The 27162-nt window shown below is 35.1% G+C and overlaps 1 protein-coding gene across 1 annotated transcript in view; it reads right to left on the bottom strand.

Annotated features, from left to right (window-relative positions):
* BRIP1 (BRCA1 interacting helicase 1) overlaps positions 1-27162 on the bottom strand; it is a 187215-nt gene that overhangs the window by 8451 nt on the left and 151602 nt on the right. The window contains exons 17-18 of the mRNA XM_043482291.1: positions 20475-20587; positions 1943-2025 (exon numbers count right to left, since the gene is read on the bottom strand). Of these exons, the coding sequence (XP_043338226.1) occupies positions 1943-2025; positions 20475-20587 (196 nt within the window). The remainder of the gene's footprint in view (positions 1-1942; positions 2026-20474; positions 20588-27162) is intronic.

Genomic DNA, 27162 nt, shown 5'->3' on the forward strand with positions numbered 1-27162 from the left:
ATTACAGTATACTAACACATATATATGGAATTTAGAAAGATGGTAATGATATCCCTATATGCAAAACAGAAAAAGAGACACAGATGTACAGAACAGACTTTTGGACTCTGTGGGAGAAGGCGAGGGTGGGATGTTTCGAGAGAACAGCATGTATATTATCTATGGTGAAACAGACCACCGGCCCAGGTGGGATGCATGAGACAGGTGCTCTGGCCAGGTGTACTGGGAGGACCCAGGGGAATCGGGTGGGGGGGGGAGGGGGGAGGTGGGAGCGGGGATCGGGATGCGGAATACATGTAACTCCATGGCTGATTCATGTCAATGTATGACAAAACCCACTGCAATGTTGCAAAGTAATTAGCCTCCAACTAATAAAAATAATTGGAAAAAAAAAAAATAAATATTCTCTGCTGATGTTGCTAAAACTATAATCATTTTTTGGAGTAGTTTAAAAATTCATTATGGCATTTTCAGTTGAGAGGAAGATAAGACAGGGCATCAAGCAACTTGAACAATTAGACTTTCATTACAAATACATTCCTTTAGTTTTTCTGTTTAATGGAGACTTTCTATCAATCTATTCTTATGCAGATTGAATTTAAACAAAAATTAGTCATCAAAAGGAATCTGTATGTTGTGCTGTTACTGCCTACATAAGATTTCAGTCTTCTTCATGAGTCTCAGAAAAAAATAAAAATCTTACAGAAAATAATAAAAAATGTTTAATTCAAAAAAAAAATCTCTCAATGAATCTGAGGTAAAAATTTCAGTTCTAGATTTGAAAAGAAAAGAAATTTAAAATATGCATTTCTTTAAAGTTCTTGATTTTTGTTTGCCTGGGGAAAATAATTATACCAAATAAAAATATGAAAAATTTTCCAATTTAAAAATTTTAGAATTATAATTATCACTTTCATTTTGACCTTTATGTGATTAAAAAAAAGCCTTTTCAGTATAAAATGTCAGTTTGCTTTTGAAAACTTGAAAGAATCTGAGCTCCACCTGCTGACTAAACATAAGCACTTAACATTTGCTTTTGGTTATGACTTGGCCTAAGCTCAATGGCTTGCTCTACAGGGAAAGAGGGGAAAAGATTAATAAAGCAGCATTTCCTGCTTCAATCCAGGTGGATATGTTTTAATATTGAATCAGATATAATTATTAGGCTCTGAAATATAAAAAATAGAGTACATATACATAGACAGCTAATCTGAAACAAAAAATTAGTGTCATTTCATTATATTATAGTATGGTATGAAATTTTTAGCTCTAAAGCTAGCAATAAAAATGCAAGTATTTCTAACAGTTCTTTAATAACATAGATTCCTGATATTGATTTCAAAGGGACTGTGCTACAGCTGGATGAAAACAACAGACACACAGCATTTGTTCATTTGAGTGGGGAAAAACGGCCGTCTACTGCATCTTGCGGTATGCAGTGGTGCATTTCTTTCTTTTTAGAAGATACTAACTCTGATTAATATAAACTCTGTAACAACAGAAGCATTTCTAAACAAACAAACAACAATAAAACTCAAATAATTCAAAATGAAAGAAGAATCCTATACAGCCAATGAATTGCTTGTGTGCTTAAATGTAAAAACTTAATATTTCTTGAAAAATTAATTTCTGTGGAATAGTTTTTTTCCCCTGACAATGCTAAATAAATTACTGATATGCTATTGAATTAAAACCACATTCTGATGAAACAGAAGGATCTTAATTGATTAATACTACATTAGAACTAACCAGATTCTTCTCTCTAAAGATCTTCTGTAAACATAGAGGCATTAAAAGGCTAGATTTCCAGGCAATGTGAATTTTTTCATGTTAGATCTAGTAATTCAAATTCTCTATCCAATTCTTTGTCTTTAAAAATAGAAGTCATTAAATAATAAAGCTTGCTACCAACTCTTACTCTAAGTCCAGCTGAGACTCTTACCAGATATGTATCGACTTGGGTTACTCCTGAAGCGGTCATCGACTAGAATAAGAGCCCCCCAATCATTCTTGTGTCGAATACACCTGTTAAAAAATAGGGAGAAAGTAAGATAAATACAACAGTGCAAAACAGTCAAATTTCTAATGGGACAGAGAGAAGATTGAGAAAATTAATGTGTCCTTTAATCAAAGTCATGATTATGAATAAGGTTTATAGAAACTACTCACTACAATGTACCAGAGTAGGTGTATTTAAAAACACCCTACTTTTGCCAACTACTATACCCAAAAATGCTACATGCATTCCATTTCAAAAGTCAAGAAAATTATAAAAATTATTTCCTCCAAACCTTCCTTACATACACAGAATATTTTTTACCTTATACTAGCTGTAGATTTTATGTAGATAACTTTTATTCTGATTTAACAAGTTTTTATCATAAATGAGTAAGTTTGTAAAAAGTAAAAAAATGTTTTGCACCAATTGATATAATCATGCAGTTGTTCTTTTTAAACTGCTAATATGGTGGATTACACTAGCAAAATGTCAGATATTGAGCTTGCCTTTCTTTCATTCCTAAAATAACCACTATGGCTATGGTGCATTATTCTTTTTATGGATTGTGGGGCTCAAATTGCTAATTGTTTTATTTTAAAAATCATTAAACATTTTAAAATTCAGTAGTTCTTTAGCACATTTACAAGGTTCTGCAACCTATAACACAATCTATTACAGAATATTTTAATCTCACCAAAAAAGAAATCCCACGCCCATGAGTCTCCCCGAATTACTCGGATTATTCCCCCTGACCCCCGACAACCAGTAATCTACTTTCTGTTCATATGCATGTGTGCACATGCAAAGTGGCTTCAGTCGTGTCCAACTCTCGGTGACACCATGAAGTGTAGCCCACAAGGCTCCTCTGTTCATAGTATGCTCCAGGCAAGAATACCGGAGTGAATTGCCATGCCCTCCTCCAGGGGATTTTCCTGACCTAGGGATCAAACCTGTCTCTTATCTCCTGCATTGGCAGGTGGGTTCTTTATCACTAGTGCCACCCTGGGAAGCCCTAGATTTATCTGTTTTGGACACTTCATAAACTAGAATCTTATAATATATGGCATTTTGTGTCTGGCTTCTCTCACTTAGCATGATGTTTTCAAGGTCCTTGTATCATGTATTATTACTGAATAATAGTACATTGTATGGATATACCACAATTTGTTTATCTATACATAATGACCATTTTGCATTGTTTCCACTTCTGTCTATTATGAATAATGCTGCTATATACATTTGTGTACAAGCTTTTATGGAAATACATTTTAAAAAACTTGAGTATAAACTTAGGAATAGAATTGCTAGTTCATATGGAAACTCTGTTTATTTTTATTTTTTTTAATTTTTTTTTAAATTTATTTTTTTTGGTCATACATTGATATGAATCAGCCATAGATTTACACGTATTCCCCATCCCGATCCCCCCTCCCACCTCCCTCTCCACCCGATTCCTCTGGGTCTTCCCAGTGCATCAGGCCCGAGCACTTGTCTCATGCATCCCACCTGGGCTGGTGATCTGGGAAACTCTGTTTAAATTTTGAGGAACTGCCACATTTTTTTTTCCAATGCAGTCGCATAATTTTACATTTCCATTAGCCATGCATGAGATTTCCAATTTCTCCATAGCTTCATTAACACTTGTTATTGTCCCTCTTTTTCAATATATTTACCTTAAAAGGTATGAAGTGGTACTTCACTCTGGTTTTGATCTACATTTCCCTAATGACTAATGAGTTTGGGTAGGCTCTGGGAGTTGGTGATGGACAGGGAGGCCTGGTGTGCTGCAGTTCATGGGATTGCAAAGAGTCGAACACAACTGAGCAACTGAACTGAACTGAGTGACTAATGATGTTGCACATCTTTTCATGTGCATACTGGTCATGTGTATATCTATTTTTTTTGAGAAATATGTATTTAAATTATTGGTCAAAACTAAAATTGCACTGTCTTTTTATTGTTGAACTCTATAAGAGTTCTTTATATATTCTGGAACTAGATTCTGATCAGACACATGATCTGAAATATTTTAAAAACCTTTGCCTAATCCAAGGTGAAGAAAATCTACATCTCTTTAGCCCTTGATCCATTTTGAGTTAACTTTTCTATACAGTGTGAGGTAGGGGTCTAACATCATTCTCTTGCATTTGTTACCCTTCAGGCGCTAAGTTGGTCCAACTAGTTATGACCCCATGGATGTAGCACACCAGGCTTCCCTGTCCTTTAGTATATCCCGGAGTTTGCTCAAATTCATGCCCATTGAGTCAGAGAAGCTATCTAATAATCTTATTCTCTGTCGCCTCCTTCTCCTCCTGTCCTCAATCTTTGCCAGCAGCAGGGTCTTTTCCAGTGAGTTTGTTCTTCCCATCAGGTGGCCCATGTATTAGAGCTTCAGCTTCAGTATCAGTCTTTCTAATGAGTATTCACGGTTGATTTCCTTTAGGGTTGACTGGTTTGATCTTGAAGCTCAAGGGACTCTCAAGAGTCTTCTCCAGCACCACAACTCAAAAGCATCAATTCTTTAGCGCTCAGCCTTCTTTATGGTCCAACTCTCATATCCATACATGACTACTGGAAAAAATGTAGTTTTGACTATATGGATTTTTGTTGGCAAAGTGATGTCTCTGCTTTTTTTTTAATTGAAGGATAATTGCTTTACAGAATTTTGCTGATTTCTGTCAAACCTCAACATGAATCAGCCATAAGTATACATATATCCCCTCCCTTTTGAACATCCCTCCCATCTCCCTCCCCGTCCCAACCCCCTAGGTTGATACAGAGCCCCTGTTCGAGTTTCCTGAGCCACAGAGCAAATTCCCTGTTGGCTATCTATTTTACACATGATAATGTAAGCTTCCATGTTACTCTTTCCATACATCTCACCCTCTCATCCCCTCTCCCCATGTCCACAAGTCTATTTTCCGAACTGCTGCCCTGTAAGGAAATTCTTCAGTACCATTTTTCTAGATTCTGTATATATGCATTAGAATACGATATTTATCTTTCTCTTTCTGACTTACTTCACTCTGTACAATGGATTCCAGGTTCATCCACCTCATTAGAACTGACTCAAAGGCGTTCCTTTTTATGGCTGAGTAATATTCCATTGTGTATATGTACAACGTCTTTATCCATTCATCTGTTGATGGACATTTAGGTTGCTTCCATGTTCTAGTTATTATAAATAGTGCTGCAGTGAATAATGTGTCTTCTTCAATTTTGGTTTCCTCAGGGGATATATCTAGGAGTGGGATTGCTGGGTCATATGGTGGCTTTATTCCTAGTTTTTTAAGGACTCTCCATACCATCTTCCATAGTGGCTGTATCAATTTACATTCCCACCAAAAGTGCAAGAGCGTTCCCTTTTCTCCACACCCTCCCCAGCATTTACTGTTTGTAGACTTTTTGATGATGGCCATTCTGACTGATGTGAGGTGATATCTCATTGTAGTTTTGATTTGCATTTCTCTAATAACGAGCGATGTTGAGCATCTTTCCACATGTTTGTTAGCCATCTGTATGTCTTCTTTGGAGAAATGTCTGTTTAGGTCTTTTCCTAACAGTCTTTTCCTTTCACTTTTTGATTGGGTTGTTTATTTTTCTAGTATTAAGTTGTATGAGCTGCTTGTATATTTTGGAAATTAATCCTGTCAGTTGTTTCATTTGCTATTATTTTCTCCCATTATGAGGGCTGTCTTTTCACCACGCTTACAGTTTCCTTTGCTGTGCCAAAGCTTTTAAGTTTAATCAAGTCCCACTTGCTTACTTCTGTTTTTATTTCTGTTACTCTAGGAAGTGGATCATAGAGGATTTTGCTTTGATTTATGTCATCAACTGTTCTGCCTATGTTTTCCTCTAAGAAGTTTGTAATTTCTGGTTTTACATTGAGGTCTTTAATCCATTTTGAGTTTAATCTTTGTGTATGGTGTTAGGAAGTATTCTAATTTCATTCTTTTACATGTAGTTGTCCCAGTTTTTCCAACACCATTAATTGAAGATGCTGTCTTTGCCCCATTGTATATTCTTGCCTCCTTTGTCAAAAATAAGGTACCCATAGGTGCATGGGTTTATTTCTGGGCTTTCTATCTTGTTCCATTGGTCTATATTTCTGTTTTTGTGCCAGGACCATACTGTCTTGATGACTGTAGCTTTGTAGTATAATCTGAAATCAGGAAGGTTGATTCCTCCAGCTCCATTTTTCTTTCTTAAGACTGCTTTGGCTATTTGGGGGTCTTGGGTTTCCATATGAATTGTGAAATCTTTTGTTCTAGTTCTGTGAAAAATGTCATTGGTATTTTGATAGGATCACATTGAATCTGTAGACTGCATTTGGTAGTAAAGTCATTTTCACAATATTGATTCTTCCTACCCAGGAACATGGAAGATCTCTCCATCTGTTTATGTCATCTTTGACTTCTTTCACTAGTGTCTTAAAATTTTCTGTGTACAGTTCTTTTGTCTCCTTAGGTAAGTTGTTTTCTATTTATTTAATTTCTTTTTGTTGCAATGGTGAATGGGATTGATTCCTTAATTCTTCTTTCTGATTTTTCATTGTTAGTAATATAGAAATTCAAGTGACTTCTGTGTATTGATTTTGTATCCTTCAACTTTGCTAAATTCACTGACTAGCTATAGTAATTTTCTGATTCTATCTTTAGGGTTTCCTATGTATAGGATCATGTCATCTACAAACAGTGAGAGCTTTACTTTTTCTTTTCCGATCTGGATTCCTTTTATTTTTCTTCTCTAATTGCTGTAGCTAGGACTTCCAGAACTATGTTGAATAATAGTGGTGAAAGTGGACACCCTGGTCTTGTTCCTGATCTTAGAGGGAATGCTTTCAGTTTTTCACCATTGAGAATAATGTTTGCTGTAGGCTTATCATATATGGCCTTTACTATGTTGAGGTAGGTTCCTTCTGTGCCCACTTTTTGAAGAGTTTTAATCATAAATGGGTGTTGAATTTTGTCAAAGGCTTTTTCTGCATCTATTGAGATAATCATATGATTTTTATCTTTCAATTTGTTAATATGGTATATCACATTGATTGATTTGTGAACATTGAAGAATCCTTGCATTCCTGGAATAAACCCCACATGATCATGGTGTATGAGCTTTTTGATGTGCTGCTGAATTCTGTTTGCTAAAATTTTGTTGAGGATTTTTGCATCTATGTTTATCAGTGATACTGGCCTGTAGTTTTCTTTTTTTGTGTTGTCTTTATCTGGTTTTGGTATCAGGATGATGGTGGCCTCGTAGAATGAGTTTGGAAGTGTTCCTTCCTCTGTAATTTTTCAAAAGAGTTTTAGAAGGATAGGCATTAGCTCTTCTCTAAATGTTGGTAGAATTCCGCTGTGAAGCCATCTGGTCCTGGGCTTTTGTTTTTTGGGAGATTTTTGATCACAGCTTCAATTTAACTGCTTGTAATTGGGTTGTTCATAATTTCTATTTCTTCCTGGTTCAGTCTTGGAATGTTATACTTTTCAAAGAATCTGTCCATTTCTTCCAGGTTATCCATTTTATTGCCATATAGTTGTTCCTAGTAGTCTCTTTAAAATTTTTTGTATTTCTGTATTGTCTGTTGTAACCTCTCCTTTTTCATTTCCAATTCTGTTGATCTGATTCTTCTTTTTCTTGATAAGTCTAGCCAAATGTTTGCCAATTTTGTTTATCTTCTCAAAGAACCAGCTTTTACTTTTATTAATCTTTACCTCTGTTTCTTTCATTTTTCATTTATCTCTGCTCAGATCTTTATGACTTCTTTGCTTCTACTAATTTTGGGGGTTTTTGGTTCTTCTTTCTCCAGTTGTTTTAGGTATAAAGGTAGATCATCTATGTGATGCTTCTGTTGTTTCTTGAGGTAGGACTGTATTGCTGTAAATGTCCCTCGTAGAACTGCTTTTCCTTCATCCCATAGGTTTTGAGTTGTTGTGTTTTCATGGTTATTTTTTTCTAGAAATTTTCTGATTTTCCTTTTGATTTCTTCAGTAACCTGTTAATTATTTAGAAACATGTTGTTTAATCTCCATGTGTTTGTGCTTCTTACAGCTTTTTTCTTGTAATTGATATCTATCTCATAGCTTTGTGGTAGAAGATGTTTGATACCATTTCAATTTTCTTAAATTTACTGACGTTTGATTTGTGACCCAAGATGTGGTCTATCCTGGAGAATATTCCATGTGCACTTGAGAAGAAGGTGTATTCTTCTGCATTTGGATGGAATATCCTGAAGATATCAATGAGATCCATCTCATCTAATGTTATCATTTAAGATTTGTGTTTCCTTATTAATTTTGTTTTGATGATCTGTCCATTGGTATGAGCGGGGTGCTAAAGTATGCTACTATTATTGTGCTACTGTCAATTTCTCCTTTTATGTCTGTTGGTGTTTGTCTTATGTATTGAGGTGCTCCTGTGTTGGAGAAGGCAATGGCAACCCACTCCAGTACTCTTGCCTGAAAAATCCCATGGAAGGAGGGGCCTGGTAGGCTGCAGTCCATGGGGTCGCGAAGAGTCAGACATGACTGAGTGACTTCATTTTCACTTTCATGCATTGGAGAAGGAAATGGCAACCCACTCCAGTGTTCTTGCCTGGAGAATCCCAGGGACGGCAGAGCCTGGTGGGCTGCTTTCTATGGGGTTGCACAGAGTCGGACATGACTGAAGCAACTTAGCAGCAGCAGCAGCAGCATGTTGGGTGTGTAGCTATTTACAATTGTTATGTCTTCCTCTTGAATTGATCCCTTGATCATTATGTAGTGTCCTTCCATATCTCTTGCAATATTCTTTATCTTAAGGTCTATTTTGTCTGATATGAGGATTGCTACTCCAGCTTTCTTTTGCTTCCCATTTGCGTGGAATCTATTTTTCCATCATCTCATTTTCAGTCTACATGTGTCTTTAGGTCTGAAGTGGGTTTCCTGTAGACAGCATATATATGGGTCTTGTTTTTGTATCCATTCAGCCAGTCTGTATCTTTTGGTTGGAGCTTTTAATCCATTTAAAGTAATTATTGATATGTATGTTCCTATTGCCATTTTCTTAATTGTTTGGGGTTGATTTTGTAGATCTTTTTCCATCTCTTATATTTCTTGACTACATAAATCCCTTTAACATTTGTTGTAAAGCTGGTTTGGTGGTAGTGAACTCTCTTAACTTTCACTTGTTTGAAAAACTTTTTATTTCTCCATCAATTTTGAATGAGATCCTTGCTGGCTAGGGATTCTTCATTGTAGAATTTTTCCCTTTCAGTACTTTAAATATATCCTGCCACCCTCTTCCTGCCTGCAGAGTTTCTGCTGAAAGATCAGTTGTTAAATGTATGGGGTTTTCCCTTGTATGTTACTTGTTGCTTTTCTCTTGCTGCTTTTAATATTTTTTCTTTGTATTTAGTCTTTGTTGTTATGATACACAGATGATACCACCCTTATGGCAGAAAGCAAAGCATTAAAGAGCCTCTTGAAGAAAGTGAAAGAGGTGAGTGAAAAAGTTGGCTTAAAACTCAACATTCAGAAAACTAAGATCATAGCATCTGGTCCCATCACTTCATGGCAAATAGATGGGGAAACAGTGGAAACAGTGAGAGACTATTTTTTTTGGCTCCAAAATCACTGCAGATGGTGACTGCAGCCATGAAATTAAAAGACACCTGCTCCTTGGAAGAAAACCTATGACCAACCTAGACAGCATATTAAAAAGCAGAGACATTGCTTTGCCAACAAAGGTCCATCTAGTCAAAGCTATGGTTTTTCCAGTAATCATGTATGGACATGAGAGTTGGACTACAAAGAAAGCTGAGTGCCGAAGAATTGATGCTTTTGAACAGTGGTGTTGGAGAAGACTCTTGAGAGTCCCTTGGACTGCAAGGAGATCCAGCCAGTCCATCCTAAAGGAGATCAGTCTTGAACATTCATTGGAAGGACTGATGCTGAAGCTGAAACTCCAATACTTTGGCCACCTGATGGAAAGAACTGACTCATTTGATAAGGCCCTGGTGCTGGGAAAGATGGAAGGGGGAGGAGAAGGGGACGACAGAGGATGAGATGGTTGGATGGCATCACCAACATGATGGACATGAGTTTGAGTAGGCTCTGGAAGTTGGTGATGGACAGGGAAGCCTGGTATGCTGCAGTCCATGGGGACACAGAGTCAGACATGAGTGAGCAACTGAATTGAACTGAACTGGTATGTTTCTCCTTGGGTTTATCCTGTATGGGACTCTTTGTGCCTCTTATACTTGACTGACTATTTCCTTTTCCATGTTTGGGAAATTTTCAACTATAATCTCTTCAAAAATTTTCTCATACCCTTTTTCTTTTCTTCTTCTGGGACCCCTATAATTTGATTTGGTGTGTTTGATATTGTCCCAGAGGTCTCTGAGACTATCCTCAGTTCTTTTCATTCTTTTTACTTTATTCTGCTCTTCAAAAGTTATTTTCACCATTTTATCTTCCAGCTCACTGAATCATTCTTCTGCTTCAGACATTCTGCTATTGATTCCTTCCAGAGTATTTTTAATTTCAGTAATTGTGTTGTTTGCATATTTATTCTTTAATTCTTCTAGGTCTTTGTTAATTGATTCTTGCATTTTCTCCATTTTGTTTTCAAGGTTTTTGATCATCTTTACTACCATTATTCTGAATTCTTTTACAGGTAGTTTGCCTATTTTACCTTCATTTATTTGAACTTCTGTGTTTCTAATTTGTTCCTTCATTTGTGTAGTATTTCTCTGCCTTTTCCTTATTTTTTTTTTAAACTTATTGTGTTTGAGGTCTCCTTTTCCCAGGCTTCAAGGTTGAATTCTTTCTTCCTTTTGGTTTCTGCCCTTCTAAGGTTGGTCCAGTGGTTTGTGTAAGCTTTGCATAGGGTCAGATTTGTGCTGTTTTTTTTTTTTTTTTTCGCTTGTTTGTTTTTCCTCTGATGGTCAAGGCTGAGTGGGTGGTAATCCTGTTTGCTGATGATTGGGTTTGTATTTTTGTTTTGTTTGTTGTTTAGATAAGGTGTCCTGCAGAGTGCTATTGGTGGTTGGGTGATGCCGGATCTTGTATGCAAGTGGTTTCCTTAGTGTGGGTTCTAACTACTTGTTATTCTCTAGGGTTAGTTTTCTCTGGTAGTCTAGGGTCTTGGAGTCAGTGCTCCCACTCCAAAATCTCAGGGCTTGATCTCAGTTTTGGCATTTTCGGTTCCTGATGGTTCTCCTTGGTTTCCTGGAAACACTGTCTGCAGGAGCAGCTGAGACACTTTTCCTAACCCGCGGCCCCTGCAGAGGACAGATGCACTCCCCATGGTCCATGGGTCCCTGTCTCTGCTTTATAATATGATGTCTAGGTTGGTCATAGGGTTCCTTCCAAGGAGCAAACATCTTTTAATTTCATGGCTGCAGTTACCATCCACAGTGATTTTGGAGCCCAAGAAAATAAAATCTGTCACTGCTTCTACTTTTTCCTCTTTTATTTGCCATGAAGTAGTGAGACAGGATGCCATGATCTTAGTTTTTTGAAAGTTTTTTGATCTAAGTTTTTTGAAAGTTGAGTTTTAAGCCAGCTTTTTCAATCTCACCCTCATCAAGAGGCTCTTTAATTCCTCTTCCCTTTCTTCCATTAGAGTAGTATCATTTGTGTTATCTGAGGTTGTTGATATTTCTCCCAGCAATCCTGATTCCATCTTTTCATTCATCCAGGCCAAGATTTCGCATGATGTACTCTGCACAGAGTTAAATAAACATGCCAACAATATACAGCCTTGTTATACTCCTTTCCTAATTTTGAACCAGTGAGTTGTTTCATGTGAGGTTCTAATTGTTGCTTCTTGACCTGTATACAGGTTTCCCAGGAGATAGGTAAGGTGGTCTGGTACTTACCTCTTTAAGAATTTTCCACAGTTTGTTGTGATCCACATAGTCAAAGGCTTTCACATAGTCAATGAAGCAGAAGCTTTTCTGGAATTCTCTTGCTTTCTCTGTGACCCAACAAATGTTGGCAATTTGATTTCTGGTTCCTTTACCTGTTCTAAACCCGGCTTGAAGCTCTCAGCTCACATACTGCTAAAATCTAGCTTGAAGGATTTTGAGCATTACCTTATTAGCATGCAAAATGAGCACAACTGTATAGTAATCTGAACATTCTTTGGCACCTTCCTTCTTTGGGATTGTAATGAAAACTGACCTTTTCCGTCCTGTTGCCACTTGCTCAGTTTTCCAAATTTGCTGACATACTGAGTGCAGCATTTTAACAGCATCATCTTTTGGGATTTGAAATAGCTCAGCTGGAATTCCATCACCTCCACTAGCTTTGCAGTAATGCTTCCTAGGGCCCACTTGACTTCATACTCCAGGATGTCTGACCCAAGGTGAGTCACCACTGTGGTTATCCATGTCATTATGATCTTTTTTTGTATAATTCTTGAGAATTTTAACAAACACCTTAATTTATAAAAATCTAATTTGGATTGATATGAACTTAACTTCAACAGTATACAAAAACACTGCTCCTGTAATAAGTTTCTTCTCCCCTCACCCTGTGTTATTAATTTAAATTTTATCTTTAAACATTACACCTGTGCAGAAAAGTGAGTACAGCAGGCCAAGCTGCTTATCTCTAAAAATGTCTGCATACAAAAGCAGCCCTTGGTTGGCTTTTAGATTTTAGGAAGGTTCCAATCACAAACTGATAAGAAAGTCTCACTGTGTCTAAATTGTCTGTGCAAAAATAAGGTTAATGCCAAACATGTGCTTTTCTTCTGAGAGTCTAGACTTTGGTAAAGTGTTAGCCAGAGACTGCCTATATGACCAGTCCAAATAAAAACACTGGGTGCTGAGTCTTTAACCAGCTCTCCTGGTTGGCAATTATTTCACACAGGTTACCCCAATTCATTGCTGGGAATCTAAGAGTGCCCTGTAGTTCTCCACTGAGAGAAGACACTTGGAAGATTGTGCCTGACTTCCCCTGGAGCTTTTGCCTGTGTGCCTTCTCTTTGCTGTTTTTGCTTTGTATCCTTTCACTGCGACAAATCTTGGGTGTGCATACAGCTATTTGCTGAATCTATCACTGCTCCTGGTGAATAACTAAACCTAAGGGTGGTTTTGGGGACCCCCAAGACCCATGCTTATTACCACAGACATAAAATTACTGCTTTATGCAGTTGCTCTCAAAATCAAATAGGAGAAAAATAGCTACCAAAATATACTTATATTGTTTTTTATATTTACCTATGAAATAACAGATCCTTATTTCTTCATGTGGATATAAGTTACAGATTAGTGCCCTTTCATGTAGCAAGAGACTCCTTTTAGTGCTTCTTGTACAATTAAGATTTCCAAAGATTAATTCTCTTGGTTTTTGTTTGGAAATGTTCTCAGTTCAGTTCAGTCCAGTCATTCAGTCGTGTCTGACTCTTTGCGACCCCATGAACCGCAGCATGCCAGGCCTCCCTGCCATCACCAACTCCCGGAGTCCACCCAAACCCATGTCCATTGAGTCGGTTATGCCATCCAACCATCTTATCCTCTGTCATCCCCTTCTCCTCCTGCCCTCAATCTTTCCCAGGATCAGGGTCTTTTCCAGTGAGTCAGCTCTTCACATCAGGTGGCCAAAGTATTGGAGTTTCAGCTTCAGCATCAGTCCTTCCAATGAACACCCAGGACTGATCTCCTTTAGGATGGACTGGTTGGATCTCTTTGCAGTCCAAGGGACTCTCAAGAGTCTTTTCCAACACCACTGTTCAAAAGCATCAATTCTACGGCGCTCAGCTTTCTTTATAGTCCAACTCTCACATCCATATATGATCACTGGAAAAACCATAGCCTTGACTAGATGGATCTTTGTTGACAAAGTAATGTCTCTGCTTTTTAATATGCTGTCTAGGTTGATCATAACTTTCCTTCCAAGGAGTAAGCGTTCTACTTCCTCCTTAATCTTTGAAGTATAATTTTGCCATTTATAGATTCCATTGACGGTCTTTTTCTTTCAGCACTTTAAATATCTCAATTTACTGCCTCCTTTCCATAGTGTTCAGTGAAAGATCTGCTAATTTAAGAGATCCTGTATATGGTTTTTCTTTTGCTGTTTTCTGGATTCTCTTTTTGTCTTCTGATAGTTTGATCACAACATTCTGATGTATGGATCTCTTTTGAGTTCAAACCACTTGGAGTTTTCTGCTTTTCTGAGATGTGGAGATCAGTGTTTTTCACCAAATTTGTGAAGTTTCCAGCCGTTATTTCTTCAAAAAGATCTTTATGTTCCCTTCTCTCTCTTTTCTCCCCCTAAGACTCTTTTTATGTGTATGTTGGTATTCTTGATGTGGTTGTACAGGTTTCTGAGGCTATCTTAATTATTCTTCATTCTTCTTCTATCTCTTCCTCATACTAGAAATCAATTCTTTCTTCTCTCTGCTCAAAACTGCTGGTGAGTCCCTCTAATAAATTTTTAATTTCACTTATTGTACATTTGAACTCCAGAATTTCCATTAGGTTCGTTTTTTTAAAAAAAAATTCTAACTATTGATATTCTTCACTTGGTGAAACACTATTCCCATAGTTTCTTATAGTTCTTTAGACATAATTTTCTTAGTTCTTTGATCATATTTAAAATGGCTTTATATGCCAACTTCAACCTCTTCAACTCCCTTAGAGATAATTCTATTGATTGCTTTCAAATCTTCAAAACAACTTTTAACTTTGTCACCCAGGACATTGTCTACATTGGTACATGTTCTTTAGGTTGTTTCTTCTGTTGTTGGGTGGAGTCCTCTACAATGTCAATTTGATCTAGTTGGTTAACAACATTGTTTAAATCTTTTATCTCCTTATTGGTTTTCTGTTTCTTACTGCTAGCTATTGGGTTGGCCAAAAAGTTCATTCAGGTTTTTCCAACACATCTTATGAAATTTTTGACCAACCCAGTATTATTGAAAGAGGAATTTTAAAGTCTCCTCTTTACTTGTGGATTTGTCTATTTCTCTATTCAGATGTCAGCTTTTGTGTCATTTATTTTGAGGTTCTATTTTTAGGTGAATACACAATTAAGATTGTTATGTCTTTTTTGATAAGTGACCCTTTTACCATTATGCTATTTTCCTTTCAGCACCCCTGTAATTTCCTTTGTTCTGAATTCTACTTTGTCCTGATATTAATATAGTTATTCCAACCAGTTCACTGGGGAAGAAGATAAGAATTCAAATTATCAATCTGTCTAGTATGATTTACTCTTCATAGTACTCAAATAGCAGCTCTACATATTTTATCCAGGTTTTAAAAGCAGTATAGAATGCACTTATTCCATCTTATCTAGAATTGAAACCTCCAGACATTGTAAAAAGTTAATTTTAGCTTGTAAATTTTAATTTTTAATGAAATACACAAACACAGTATAAAAGTCAAACAGTTTTATAATATTATAATAGTTTTAATAAAAACAGAATTCTCTTTTGCCTACTCATACCACATCTTCAGTTCCCAATCTCATAAACAATTAATTTAAAATACCTTAGATAGTTCTTGTGGTCATTTGTCTTGGATTTTAACCACTAAAATTATGTACAGATTCTTCCTATAGAAGATGCTTATTTCATATTACTGATAACTTCACTCCTCTCCAATCTTCTAGTAGAGTTATATCACAATTCTTTTGTAAATCAATATTCAGTGGCTTATCATGTATAGATGAAATTACATGATGGACTATGATTACATTCCCTTTCTCATATGTTTTTGTCTGTCTTAGAGTTACTAACTCTCCTTCTCCCCGTTCTTGCTTAATTTTCTGTTTTCTATCATTAATTAATTCCCACTTTGTCACAGCTATAAGAATTTTTTTCAATATGGGCAAACCTTCCATCCTCAAAAACCAATCTAGACTACCTACTATGGGACTGCCGCAAAGATTCATCCCAGAACCTTCTTTCTTGTTTTGGGAATTCCACTTTTCTGGGTTGGAACTCCAGTTTCCTGCATCTTTGGTATTCCTCTTTCTGAATTTTCTCTTCTTTGATAAAGCATATCTTTCAGTAGAATACTGAGAAACTGTGCATTTGAAGCAAAAGTTTCAGGTCCTTTAACACTGAAGGCTTTATTTTGTCTTACAGTTTATTGATCATTTGGGGGTTGCTTAGAACGTAAATTGCAAATCAAAAATTTCCCTCAGATAGTTGAAGATAATTTTCAACAGTCTTCTGGCTTCTGGTGTTGCTTTTAAGAAGTCTATTTCAATTTAGACTCCACATCTTTTGTATGAGAGTTGCCTTTTTCTCTCTGGATGGTTTTAGGACCTATTCTTTACCTTAGGTACTTTGAAACTGCATAGTGAGGTGCTTTGTAGCTCTTCCCCTTTACCGGTGCTTGAGTGTGTCTTTTCATCAGGAAACTACGTTCTTCAATTCTGAGCATTTTTCTTGAATTATTTCTTTGACATATTTCTCTATTTTCTCCAGTCTCTTCATACGGAGCTCCTATTTATCAGAAGTTGGTTCTTGCATACTGCTCCTCTAATTTTCTAGTTCTTTCCTATTTCTCTTTGATTTTTGGATGTGGGAAATTCTAATTTTTCCCTCCTAAATCCAATTCTACATTTAAACTCTGTTGCTACCATATTAATGTCTAGGAGCTTTTTCTTATTTTCCATTCTTGTTTTATGGAGGCACTGTCTTACCTCTCTTTGGATATTACTAATAGAAATTTATAAAGTTTCCTTTTGTCCCAGGGTTGGCAAACTACAGTCCACAGAGGAAATCTGGCCCACATCATATTTTTGTATAGCCTACAATCTAGGAATGGTATTTACATTTTAAAGGTTAAAAAATAAAAAACAAAAAAGAATACGGATGCAGACTGTATGTAGCCTGAAAAACATAAAACATTCTTGTCTGGCCTGTTACAGTTTGCCAACCCCTGTTCTATTACACTGTTTCTGTTTTCTACAAGTTCTTCCAGCTACAAGGACTTCCACCTTCTGATAGTCTCTTGTGATATTTTAAAGCAATCCATAGGTTCCAAGGCATCAGACCAACATAAGACAGGGTTGTCACCTGTCTTAGAGAAGAATACTGAACTTTCCTGCCTTGAAGATATAAGATTGTCAGCTGAGGGAGAAAAAGAGAATAGAGTTCTCACATTCAGTAGGTAGACTTTTCTTACCCCCATCTTTAACCCCTTCTTAGCTGTACCCACAGCTAAAGAATATATAGACTCTCTAGTTCATTATATCCAGAGAGTAAACCTGGATGGAGCAGGCTGTCTAACTACTTCTTATACTAACATGTAACCAATTCTAGAATAGCTCCAAGTCCTAAGTTTTTCTATGCTTGAATCTGGAAGATCTTATTAGCTTTCATAACTATAGATTTAAATTTCAGCTTTCTCTTGCCTGTTAAGTCATTCAATCATTCATCTGTTTTTCTGTGTTCAAAATTTATTGACAGTTCATCTATTACTGTCTCTTCTCCCACTCTTTTCATGTCTATAGATTTGACATTTATTCCTATACCATCATGGGATTTTGAGAGGGGGTGAAAATTGATATAAATGTTTGATTTCTCCATAGGGACTTTAAAAATCTAAATTTTATATGATACTCTTTTGTGATATTTTAAAGTAGTCCATAGGTTCCGAGGCATCAGACCAACCAAAAAATTGGAAGGGCAGGATAGGAAGATGGATACTGTCAATTGTTATATAACACCTACGCCATTTTATAAAACAGTGTTGAAAACCAATGTAAAGTCAGGGTGCCATTCTATCGTGGTCCCACTTTGGTTTAAGTTTAAAGTATTCTATAACAAAAAGGCATTAAGTTAACAAAATAGTTCAGAGAAAAAGGTTTCACCTTTTCTTTTCCCCATTGTTTTCATACTGCCTTGCTCAAATGAATTATGCCCACTTGAGACAAAGATTATACTTCAGTAAAGCAGAACCGTTAGGAAACTTATAGTGCAGTTGTAACCTGGTCACAAAACCATCTGGTACATTCCTGAAAGCTGTTATTACATTTCATGGGCTTATATTACTTCAAATACGCTAAGAGTCCCATGTGGGCTTAAAAAAAAGATAACATTTTTTAAACTCAATTTGTTTCTGCTTATTTTAGTCCTTCTAGACAAATCTTTTATAAGAACAGTGCCTTAGTATAAGCACCTTTTATGTCAATCAATACACATTATGAATTTTACCATATGATGTAAAACATTCACTTGATTTTTTAGTGGATGTTTCTTTGTAATAAGTTGCTACTTGTTGATTCTATTTCTCTAAATATCAGTAAAATAAGTCTGTCACTTTTTAATTAATGAAATAATGAAACTATAGTATTATATATCAATATTATAAACACAAGCTTTTCTGAAATTCTTGAAAAGTATGTTTCAAAGCTCTAGAAACTCTCTGGTCAATATGGTATAGCTGGAAAAGCACTGAACCTGGCATTTTTCACTAATTCAACAAGTACATACTTTGTATCTATGCCCCAAGATGAGACACAGTTGCTAAGAACGTAAAAATGTTTAATACATGTTCAGGGAAGGAGACAGATATATAAACAGGCTATTCCAATATAATGAGATATATGTTATAATAGAGATAAGTATAAAATGCTATGGGTTTCCCACAGAGTAAATAACTCTAGTTGGAGAAATTTTAAAAAGTCTTCATAAAGGACATGACCTCTTCAACTAGGTTTTAACTGGTAAACTTCCCAGATGAATTGTATGGTAACTTGAATGTGAAGGCAAAGAGTAATGAAAGAATATGGTATATTTATAGTGTAATAATGAGATATTTATATTTAATAGAACTTTAGTGGATACAGGTAGGGTATAAGGATGAAAAAGCAAGTATTAAGGTTTTAAATATAGGTGGGGTCAAGACATGAAGGTGCATTTAGCAGCTATGTGACATTAGGCAAGTAATTTCATCTTCACAACCTGCTTAATATATGTAGAAAAAGTTTATAAGTGACAAAATAAGATACAAATATACTTTTGCTTCAAATGGTTTCTGAAAATTCAAGGCATTGCTCATACTGAGAAACAAAATAATCAACTGAGGTAAAAATATTTATTTTCTGAAATTCAGCATAATAACTAAAAGTCAAGAATTTTAAAACAAATATTCAGGTTCCCCTAGAAATTATTTGTTGAATATTAAAATTCTAACACAACCAACAAGTCAACCAACAGGGAGAGACAAAGTAAGTAGATGGAATGCTTCAAGGACAATTTCCAGTGCAACTTGATGCCAAGTACAAGTGGGATTTCTAGGAAGAGAAGGGCAGCAGCTTAACCGTATCAGTAGGTTAAACATAGAACTGAATAATTCAGTTTGAACAGAAACAACTACAGAATATCATTCTGAAATGATGGGGAAGGGAGTAGGTGATGTGTTTTAGGACTTACTTTAGCTATTGCAGTCCTATGTCATCAGCATATGTAAATCTGAACACAAATGCATTCTGGTCTGCTCAGGTTAAATGAGCTAATGTGAATAAACAAGACGCAAGAAAAACATAATTTCTAGGTTGGTCAGGGTAGGTAATGGTTAGCTGCAGGTCTTCTGGCTAAACTGAAAGCGTGTCATACGGCCATGTTTTTGTGATTTTGCCCTTAACCTGTGTTCTTCTATTTGAATTTTCTGAATTTTATTTGTATAGCTTCACAGGAAAAAACTATTATATGCATAAACTAATTATAATTTCAGAAATAGAGAATGATATAATGCTAAATTAGATTATAAATAATCTAATAATTATAGTTTCATAAATTTAAAGTGTTGATGTCTTGTCGGACAGCAGTCCCCAACCCTTTGGCATCAGGGACAAGTTTCATGGAAGACAATTTCTCCACAGATGGCAGCTGGGGGGTAGGGTGGGGGGGGAGATGGTTAGCAGGGGTTTCCAGTTTCACTGGCTGCTCATCTCCTGCTGTGTAGCCCAGTTCCTAACAGGCCACAGATGAGAATGAGTTGGGGAACCCCGCTGTAGGACCTCATGTGAAATTATGGTATAAAATGGTGTTTTAAAAACTAGTTCCACAAAACACAAATCTTAACAGACCACAATCTTTGGAAAAAGGAGTATTATAACTAAATTTTACTGTGAGGGCCTTGAATTCTCCAGTACCATGAACACAGTTTGTTTTTAATCATTCTTAGTTTGCTTTTTATCATCATTTGGGTTCTGATGTTCACAAGATAAAATTTTATTGTTTGGTGGTGAGCTTCTATAAACATCTACTGAGCACTTCTGTTGTATACTCACTGACCAATCATAAATCTTTGAACTTAAGCAAATATTAAGTTTCATTTATTTCATTGACTCTTTCAACTTTCACTTCTGACATCTATCACTGAGAATATACCAGTACCGAGTGTTCCAGTAAAATAAAATTCCATCAAATTTACTTATAAGGAATAAAGCAGCAAGACTAGCTGTACACATAGTCCTGGTTGGAGATAATATTACAGTAGTGTTACATTAAATTTCACTCCACTTACCTACCAAGGGCCTGGTTTAAGGCCCTGTATGCTTGAATTTCATACCATTGACGACCTGGTAAAAGACCTCTTAATTTTGAATGCTGATCATTATACTGTTTCTTTAGTTCAACCTATAATTTTAAAATATAAAGAATACAGTAGATAACTAAAGCTCATTTTAAAATCATATTAACTTCTAACATTTTGACTATCACTTAATTAGGGTAGAAAGATTTTTTTTTCAATACTAAACTTTTTTTTTGGTCATTTAAAACATTTCCATTCACCTTAACACTACCTAAATTCATACATGAACATAACTAATCAGCTCTGTGATAATATCAATCAGTTTTAGACATGATTTATATATGACAAAATTCTCAAACTTTCAATGTACATGTAGATAAATTTTAATAAAAGTAACCACCATCACAATCATAATTTAAAATATTTTCACTTCCTAAAAATTTTTTCTATCCTTCTTCAGGCAATTTCCTTTATTGCTGACCTGGTCAACCAATGATCTGTTTTCTGTTTTGCTTTGTCTAGAATTCTATGTAAATGTTATTACACTGTATGTAACCATTGGTGTCTTTTTTCATCCAGCATAATGAGTTTGGAATTCATTCATGTTGAAACATACATCAGTAGTTCATTATTTCATGTTTATCTGCTTAATAATCTCTGTTTTCTAATTGGGATGTTTAGACTATTTATATTCAATGTAATTACTGTCACGCTCTGTTTTCAACAAGAAAAAGTGTGCTAAGCTGCTTCAGTCATGTCTGACTCTTTGTGACCCTACAGACTTCAGCCTGCCAGGCTTCTCTGTCCATGGGATTCTCCAGGAGAGAATCCTGGAATGGGTTGCCATTTCCTCTTCCAGGGGATCTTCCCAACATAGGGATCCAACGTGAGTCTCTTACGTCTCCTGCATTGGCAGGCAGATTCTTTATTGCTATCGCCACCTGGGAAGCCCCAGTTACTGTCATGATTTGGTTTAAATCTACAGTATAGAAAACACATTCTTCTCAAGTACACATCAAACATTCTATAAGACAGATGGGCCACAAAATAAGTCTTAAAAAATGTAAGGCTGAAATTACATCAAGTATCTTTTTCAACTATAATGGTAAGAAATTAGAAATTAATAACATTAGGAAAACTGAAATAGTCACAAATATGTGGAAATTAAAGAATATATACCTGAACAATTCCCACTGAAATGTAAATTAAAAAATAATAATAATAATAATAATAATAATAAAAAAAGAATATATACCTGAACAATCAATGGGCCAAAGAAATCAAAAGTAAAATCAAACAGCATCTTGACACAAACAAAAATGGAAACACAAGAAACCAAGCTATGGGATGTAGCAAAAACAGTTCTGAGAGAGAAGTCTATAGCAAAAAAAAGTCTACATTAAGAAAAAATAAAGATTTCAAATAAACAACATAACTTTACATCTTAAGAAATGAGAGAAAAAGAACAAGCTAATCTCAGCAGAAGGAGGGAAACTACTAAGACAAGAGCAAAAATAAATGAAACAGACCAGGAAAAAAACAGAAAAAAGAAAATCAATAAAACTAAGTTGCTTTTAAAGATAAATAAAACTGATAAACTTCTGCCAAATAATTAAGCAGAAAAAAAGGAGTCAAGCAATGTTACAAATGAAAGCAAAGATTACAACTGGTATTACAGAAATACAAAGAACTGTAAGAGACAACTATAAATAACTATTTGCTAAAAAGTGGATAACCTAGAAGAAATGGATAAATTCCTAGAAACAATCAACCTAACAAGATTAAATCATAAAGACACAGAAAATCTGAACAGACCTATAAAAAAGGACATTAAAACAGTAGTCAAAAACCTCTCAAACAAAGAAAGGCTCAGGACCAGATAACTTCATTAGTGAATCTGAAATTCTACTAAGCATTGACACCAATTCTTCTCAAATGATTCCGTAAATACTGAAGAGAAGGGAACATTTCCAAACTTACTTTAAGAGATCCCCATTTCTCTCATACCAAAGCATGTAGGGACACTATAAAAAAAGTAAATTATAGGCCAGTATTCTGAGTGGCAAAAAAACTCCTGACAGAACAGTAAAAGGATCATACATCATGATCAAGTGGGATTTATCCCTGAAATACAAATTGGTTCAACATACATAAATCAATAAATGTGACACACCACTACCACAAAATGAAGGATAAAAATATTATCTCAATAGATGCAGTAAAAGAATTTGACAAAATTAAACATCCTTTCAGATAAAAGTTTTAAAAAATGAGGCATAGCGAAATGTAAACTCAACATAATAAAGGCCATAGAGACAAGCCCATAGATAACATCCTACTTAAAAGTGAAGAGCTAAATGTTTTTCCTCTGAAGTCAGGAATGAGAGGTGCCCTCTCTTACCACTTCTATTTAACGAAGTACTAAGTCTTAGCCAGAGCAGTTAGACAATAAAAAGTACTAAAAGGCATCCAAATCAGAGAGGAAGAAATAAAACTGTTTGCAGATGACATGATCTTGTATGTAGAAAATCCTAAAGATCTACCAAAAAACTCTTAAAACCAATAAATGAATTTGTAAGGTTGCAAGATACAACAATCAACATACAAAAATCAAAATAAACATACTAAATAGTGTTTCTATACACTAACAACAAATCATCCAAAAAAGAAAAAGAAGAAATTAGGAAAACTACCCCATTTACAATAGCATCAAAAAGAATAACATTCTTTGGAATAAATTTAGCCAAGAAGGTGAAAAACCTTTACACTAAAAACTATAAAACACTGATGAAAGAAACTGAAGAAATACAAATAAATGGAAACATCCTGTGTTTATGGATAGAAATAATTAGTATTGTTAAAATGTCCTTATTACCCAAAGTGATCTACAGGTTTAATAAAATCTCCACCAAAATCAAAGTGACATTTTTTTTTACAGAAATAGAAAAAACAATTCAAAAATTTGTATGGAACCACAAAAGACCCTCAATAGTCAGAACAATATTAAGAAGAAAGAACAAAGCTGAAGGCAACACATTTCCTAATTTCAAACTTTGGTAATCAAAAGTTTGATTTACATCAATTTATAAATTTTATTTATATTAAAAACTTTAGTAATAAAAACAATACGGTATAGGCATAAAATCACTCAGGCCAATGGAACAGAAGAGAGAGTTCAGAAGTAAATCCACACATATATGGTTAATTAATCTTTGACAAGGGCAACAGGAACAGACAATGGAGAAAGGATAGTCTCTTTAGGAATGGCGCTGGGAAAACTGGACATCCACATGCCAAAGAATGAAACTGGATCCTTATCTTATACCATATATAAAAATCAATTCAAAATGAATTAAAGACTTAAATGTATGATCTGAGACCATAACACTCCCAGAAGAAAACAGGAAAAAGTTCCTTAGTCTCAGCAATGATTTTTTGGATATGACACCAAAAGCACAAGCAACAAAGGCAAATAAAACAAGTGGGACTACATTAAACTAAGATGCTCATACATAAGCATTGTACACAAGATACAAATGACAAAATGAAAAGACAACCTATGGAACAGGAGAACCATACATCTGATAAGAGGTTTATATCCAAAATATAAAAGGAACTCATGCAACCAACAACCAAAAAAAAGTAAAAAACAAAAGAAAACCTGATTTAAAAATGAGCAGAAGTCCCAAACAGGCATTTTTTTCAAAGAAGATTCACAAATGGCCAGTGGGTATATGAAAAGGTGTTTAACATCACTAATCATTACCAAAATGACAAAAGATGACAAGTGTGAGCAAGGGTATGAAGTAAAAGGAATACTTATACACTGCTGGTGGGAACGTAGATTGGTATAGCCATTATGAAAAATGGAATGGATACTCCCCCAAAGAATTAAAAATAGAACTACCATATAATCCAGCAATCCCACTATTGGGTATATATCTAAAAGAAATAAAATCACTGTCTTGAAGAGATGTGTGCAATCCTACGTTTACTGCAACATTTTTAACATATGCAAGATATGGAAACAACCCAGGTGTCATTGACAAATGACTGAATGGATAAAGAAAGTGTAAACTATACACACACACGTGTACATACAATGGAATATTATTCAGCCATAAAAAGGAAAGCTTGTTACAAATGTGTAACAACATGGATGAACCTGGAGGATGTTATACTAGTGAAATAAGCCAGACAGAGAAAGAAACACAGAAACACAGCCATGACCTCACTTATACATGGCATCTAAAAATGCTAAACATACTGAACTCAAAAGTACGTAGTTAGGTAGTAGATGAGGGGTAGAGGAAATTGGGAGATACTAGGTAAAAGAGTATAAATTATCAGTTATTTTCAGTTATACGATGAATAAGTTCGAGAATCTGAATGAACAGCATGGTGACTATACTCAATAGTAATGTATTGTACACTTAAAATATGCTAAGGCCTTAAGTGTTCTCACCACACACTGAAAAAATAGCAACTATGTGAGGCAATGTTTATGTTAATTACCCTGATAATGGTAATTTTACAATATAAATTAAGTTACCACATTTTACACCTTAAACATATGCAATTTTTATTTGTCAATTATATCTCGAAGAAAATGGGGAAAAAAAGAGGTCCATACAGTGCGGTGACAAACTTTCTGCTGGGTTTGATCCTGGTTTTGAAAAGATGGATCCCTTATTTCTGTGGTAAAAATCTTTCCTGGCCTCAAAACAGACCATAAATAACAATGAAAGTCAAATGAAAAACTGGAGAAGTTCTGTTACCTAATACACAATGAGCTCATACATAATCAATAACAAAATTTCACTACTAAAAGTGAATAATTTGTGAGAAAGCAAGTCATCAAAGATGAATGATAAATGGCTAACTGGTAATGATAAATGGTAACTGACATGAAAAGATGTTTAACCTTATTAATAAACCAAGAAATGCAAATTTAACATTTCCATTGTTTTCATTTGTAGAATACTGAAAAACATTTACCAAATGTGTTTATATTTTCCAATAACTATAGATAAAACTTCATTACATCTTTGTATTGAAGAAAATTAAGAAACAATCCAAATAGATATCAAGTGGATCAATGAAATATATTACATTTATTCTGAGATAAATATTGGGTTACTATACAAAAAGAAAGAGATCTGTATGTTCTGACATGGAAATTTAGCCAAGATATATATTTTAATAAAAAATAAAGTAAAACACAGACAACACATACATACAAATGGCCAGGTGTCATGTTAGGAATAAGGACCACAATTTAGAGCAATGCCAGTTTTAAACTACCCCCAAAAGATTTAAACCAAGCCCTAACAAGAACCTGGAGAAGGAAATGGCAACCCACTCCAGTACTCTTGCCTGGAGAATTCCATGGACAGAGGAGCCTGGTGGGCTGCTGTCTGTGGGGTGGCACAGAGTCGGACACGACTGAAGCGACTCAGCAGCAGCAGCGGCAGCTAACAAGAACCACAGGGAAACAATTTAAAGATTGTACCTTGAGCTTTCCCCACATCTCCCCAAATATATTGTCAAATCGTGTCTATGTAAGTTCAAAATGATCAGTTACTAACTGATCTGCCTAAAAAATAAAAATCAATATTCTCCAGAGACTGATAACAGAATCCAGAATCTCTATTATGTACCATTCACAATGTCCACTCTACAATAGGAATTACTAGAAAGATATCAGTAATCAAGGAAAAAGCAAGCAGTCAATAGAAACCAATTGAAAAAGGGCTCAACTGTTAGAATTAGCAAAGACTTTAACTGTTATAAATACATTTAAATAACCTTAAAACATATAAATGACTGGACTTTAGAGAATCTCAGCAGAAAAACGGAAATGTAAAAAAGATCCAAATAGAAATTAAAAAAAAAAAAAAAAATAGCTGAAAAAAATTCACCGAATCAGTTTAACAACATAATGGAGAAGGCATTTGCTCAGCAAATCTTAAGAGAGATCAATAGAAATAATGAAACATCAATTAGAGCAAAATAACTTTATACACACCAAAGACACTGGTTAGTGTAAAAAAATCAAAGCATATAAAAGTAGTGGATGATGATCTAAACAAATTTAAAAATCAAGGTTGAAACAATACTAATGCATTTGATACAATATTCACTGCCTCAAAGGCTCCACTCTTAAAGGATATCAAGAATTTCTCACTTTTCCAAGTGACTGCATCTACATTCATTTTCTATCTAGACAATAACACAGAGACTGTGTTAAAATCAACTTCTGTGTTTTTCTGAACTATCTAGTCCTTGAAGTTGATATTATAACCATTTAATTTTTCAAAGAAACTCAATTAATTACAGGGCATAAAAATATATTCCTAGTAGTAGAAGTGTCACACCAAAGGGTACCACATACCCAGTCTTCATCTGGTCTTCATAAGAATCTTAAAATTATATCATTTCAAAAGAGATGAACATATACAAGATCAGAACATATGGCATACACAAATCAGACTGACCTATTCAAATATATAAGTTAATGAACTTTTTCCTGTAAAAAGTAAAACGCAAGTTATTGTTTAAACTGAAATATAGCTAATTTTTTTGGCTTCCCTGGTGGCTCAGACAGTAAAGAATCTGCCTGCAATGTCGGAGACCTGGGTTCAATACGTGGGGTGGGAGGACCCCCTGGAGAAGGGAA

The sequence above is a fragment of the Cervus canadensis genome, chromosome 1 (genome assembly GCF_019320065.1).
Source record: "Cervus canadensis isolate Bull #8, Minnesota chromosome 1, ASM1932006v1, whole genome shotgun sequence".
Taxonomy (NCBI): Eukaryota; Metazoa; Chordata; class Mammalia; order Artiodactyla; family Cervidae; genus Cervus; species Cervus canadensis.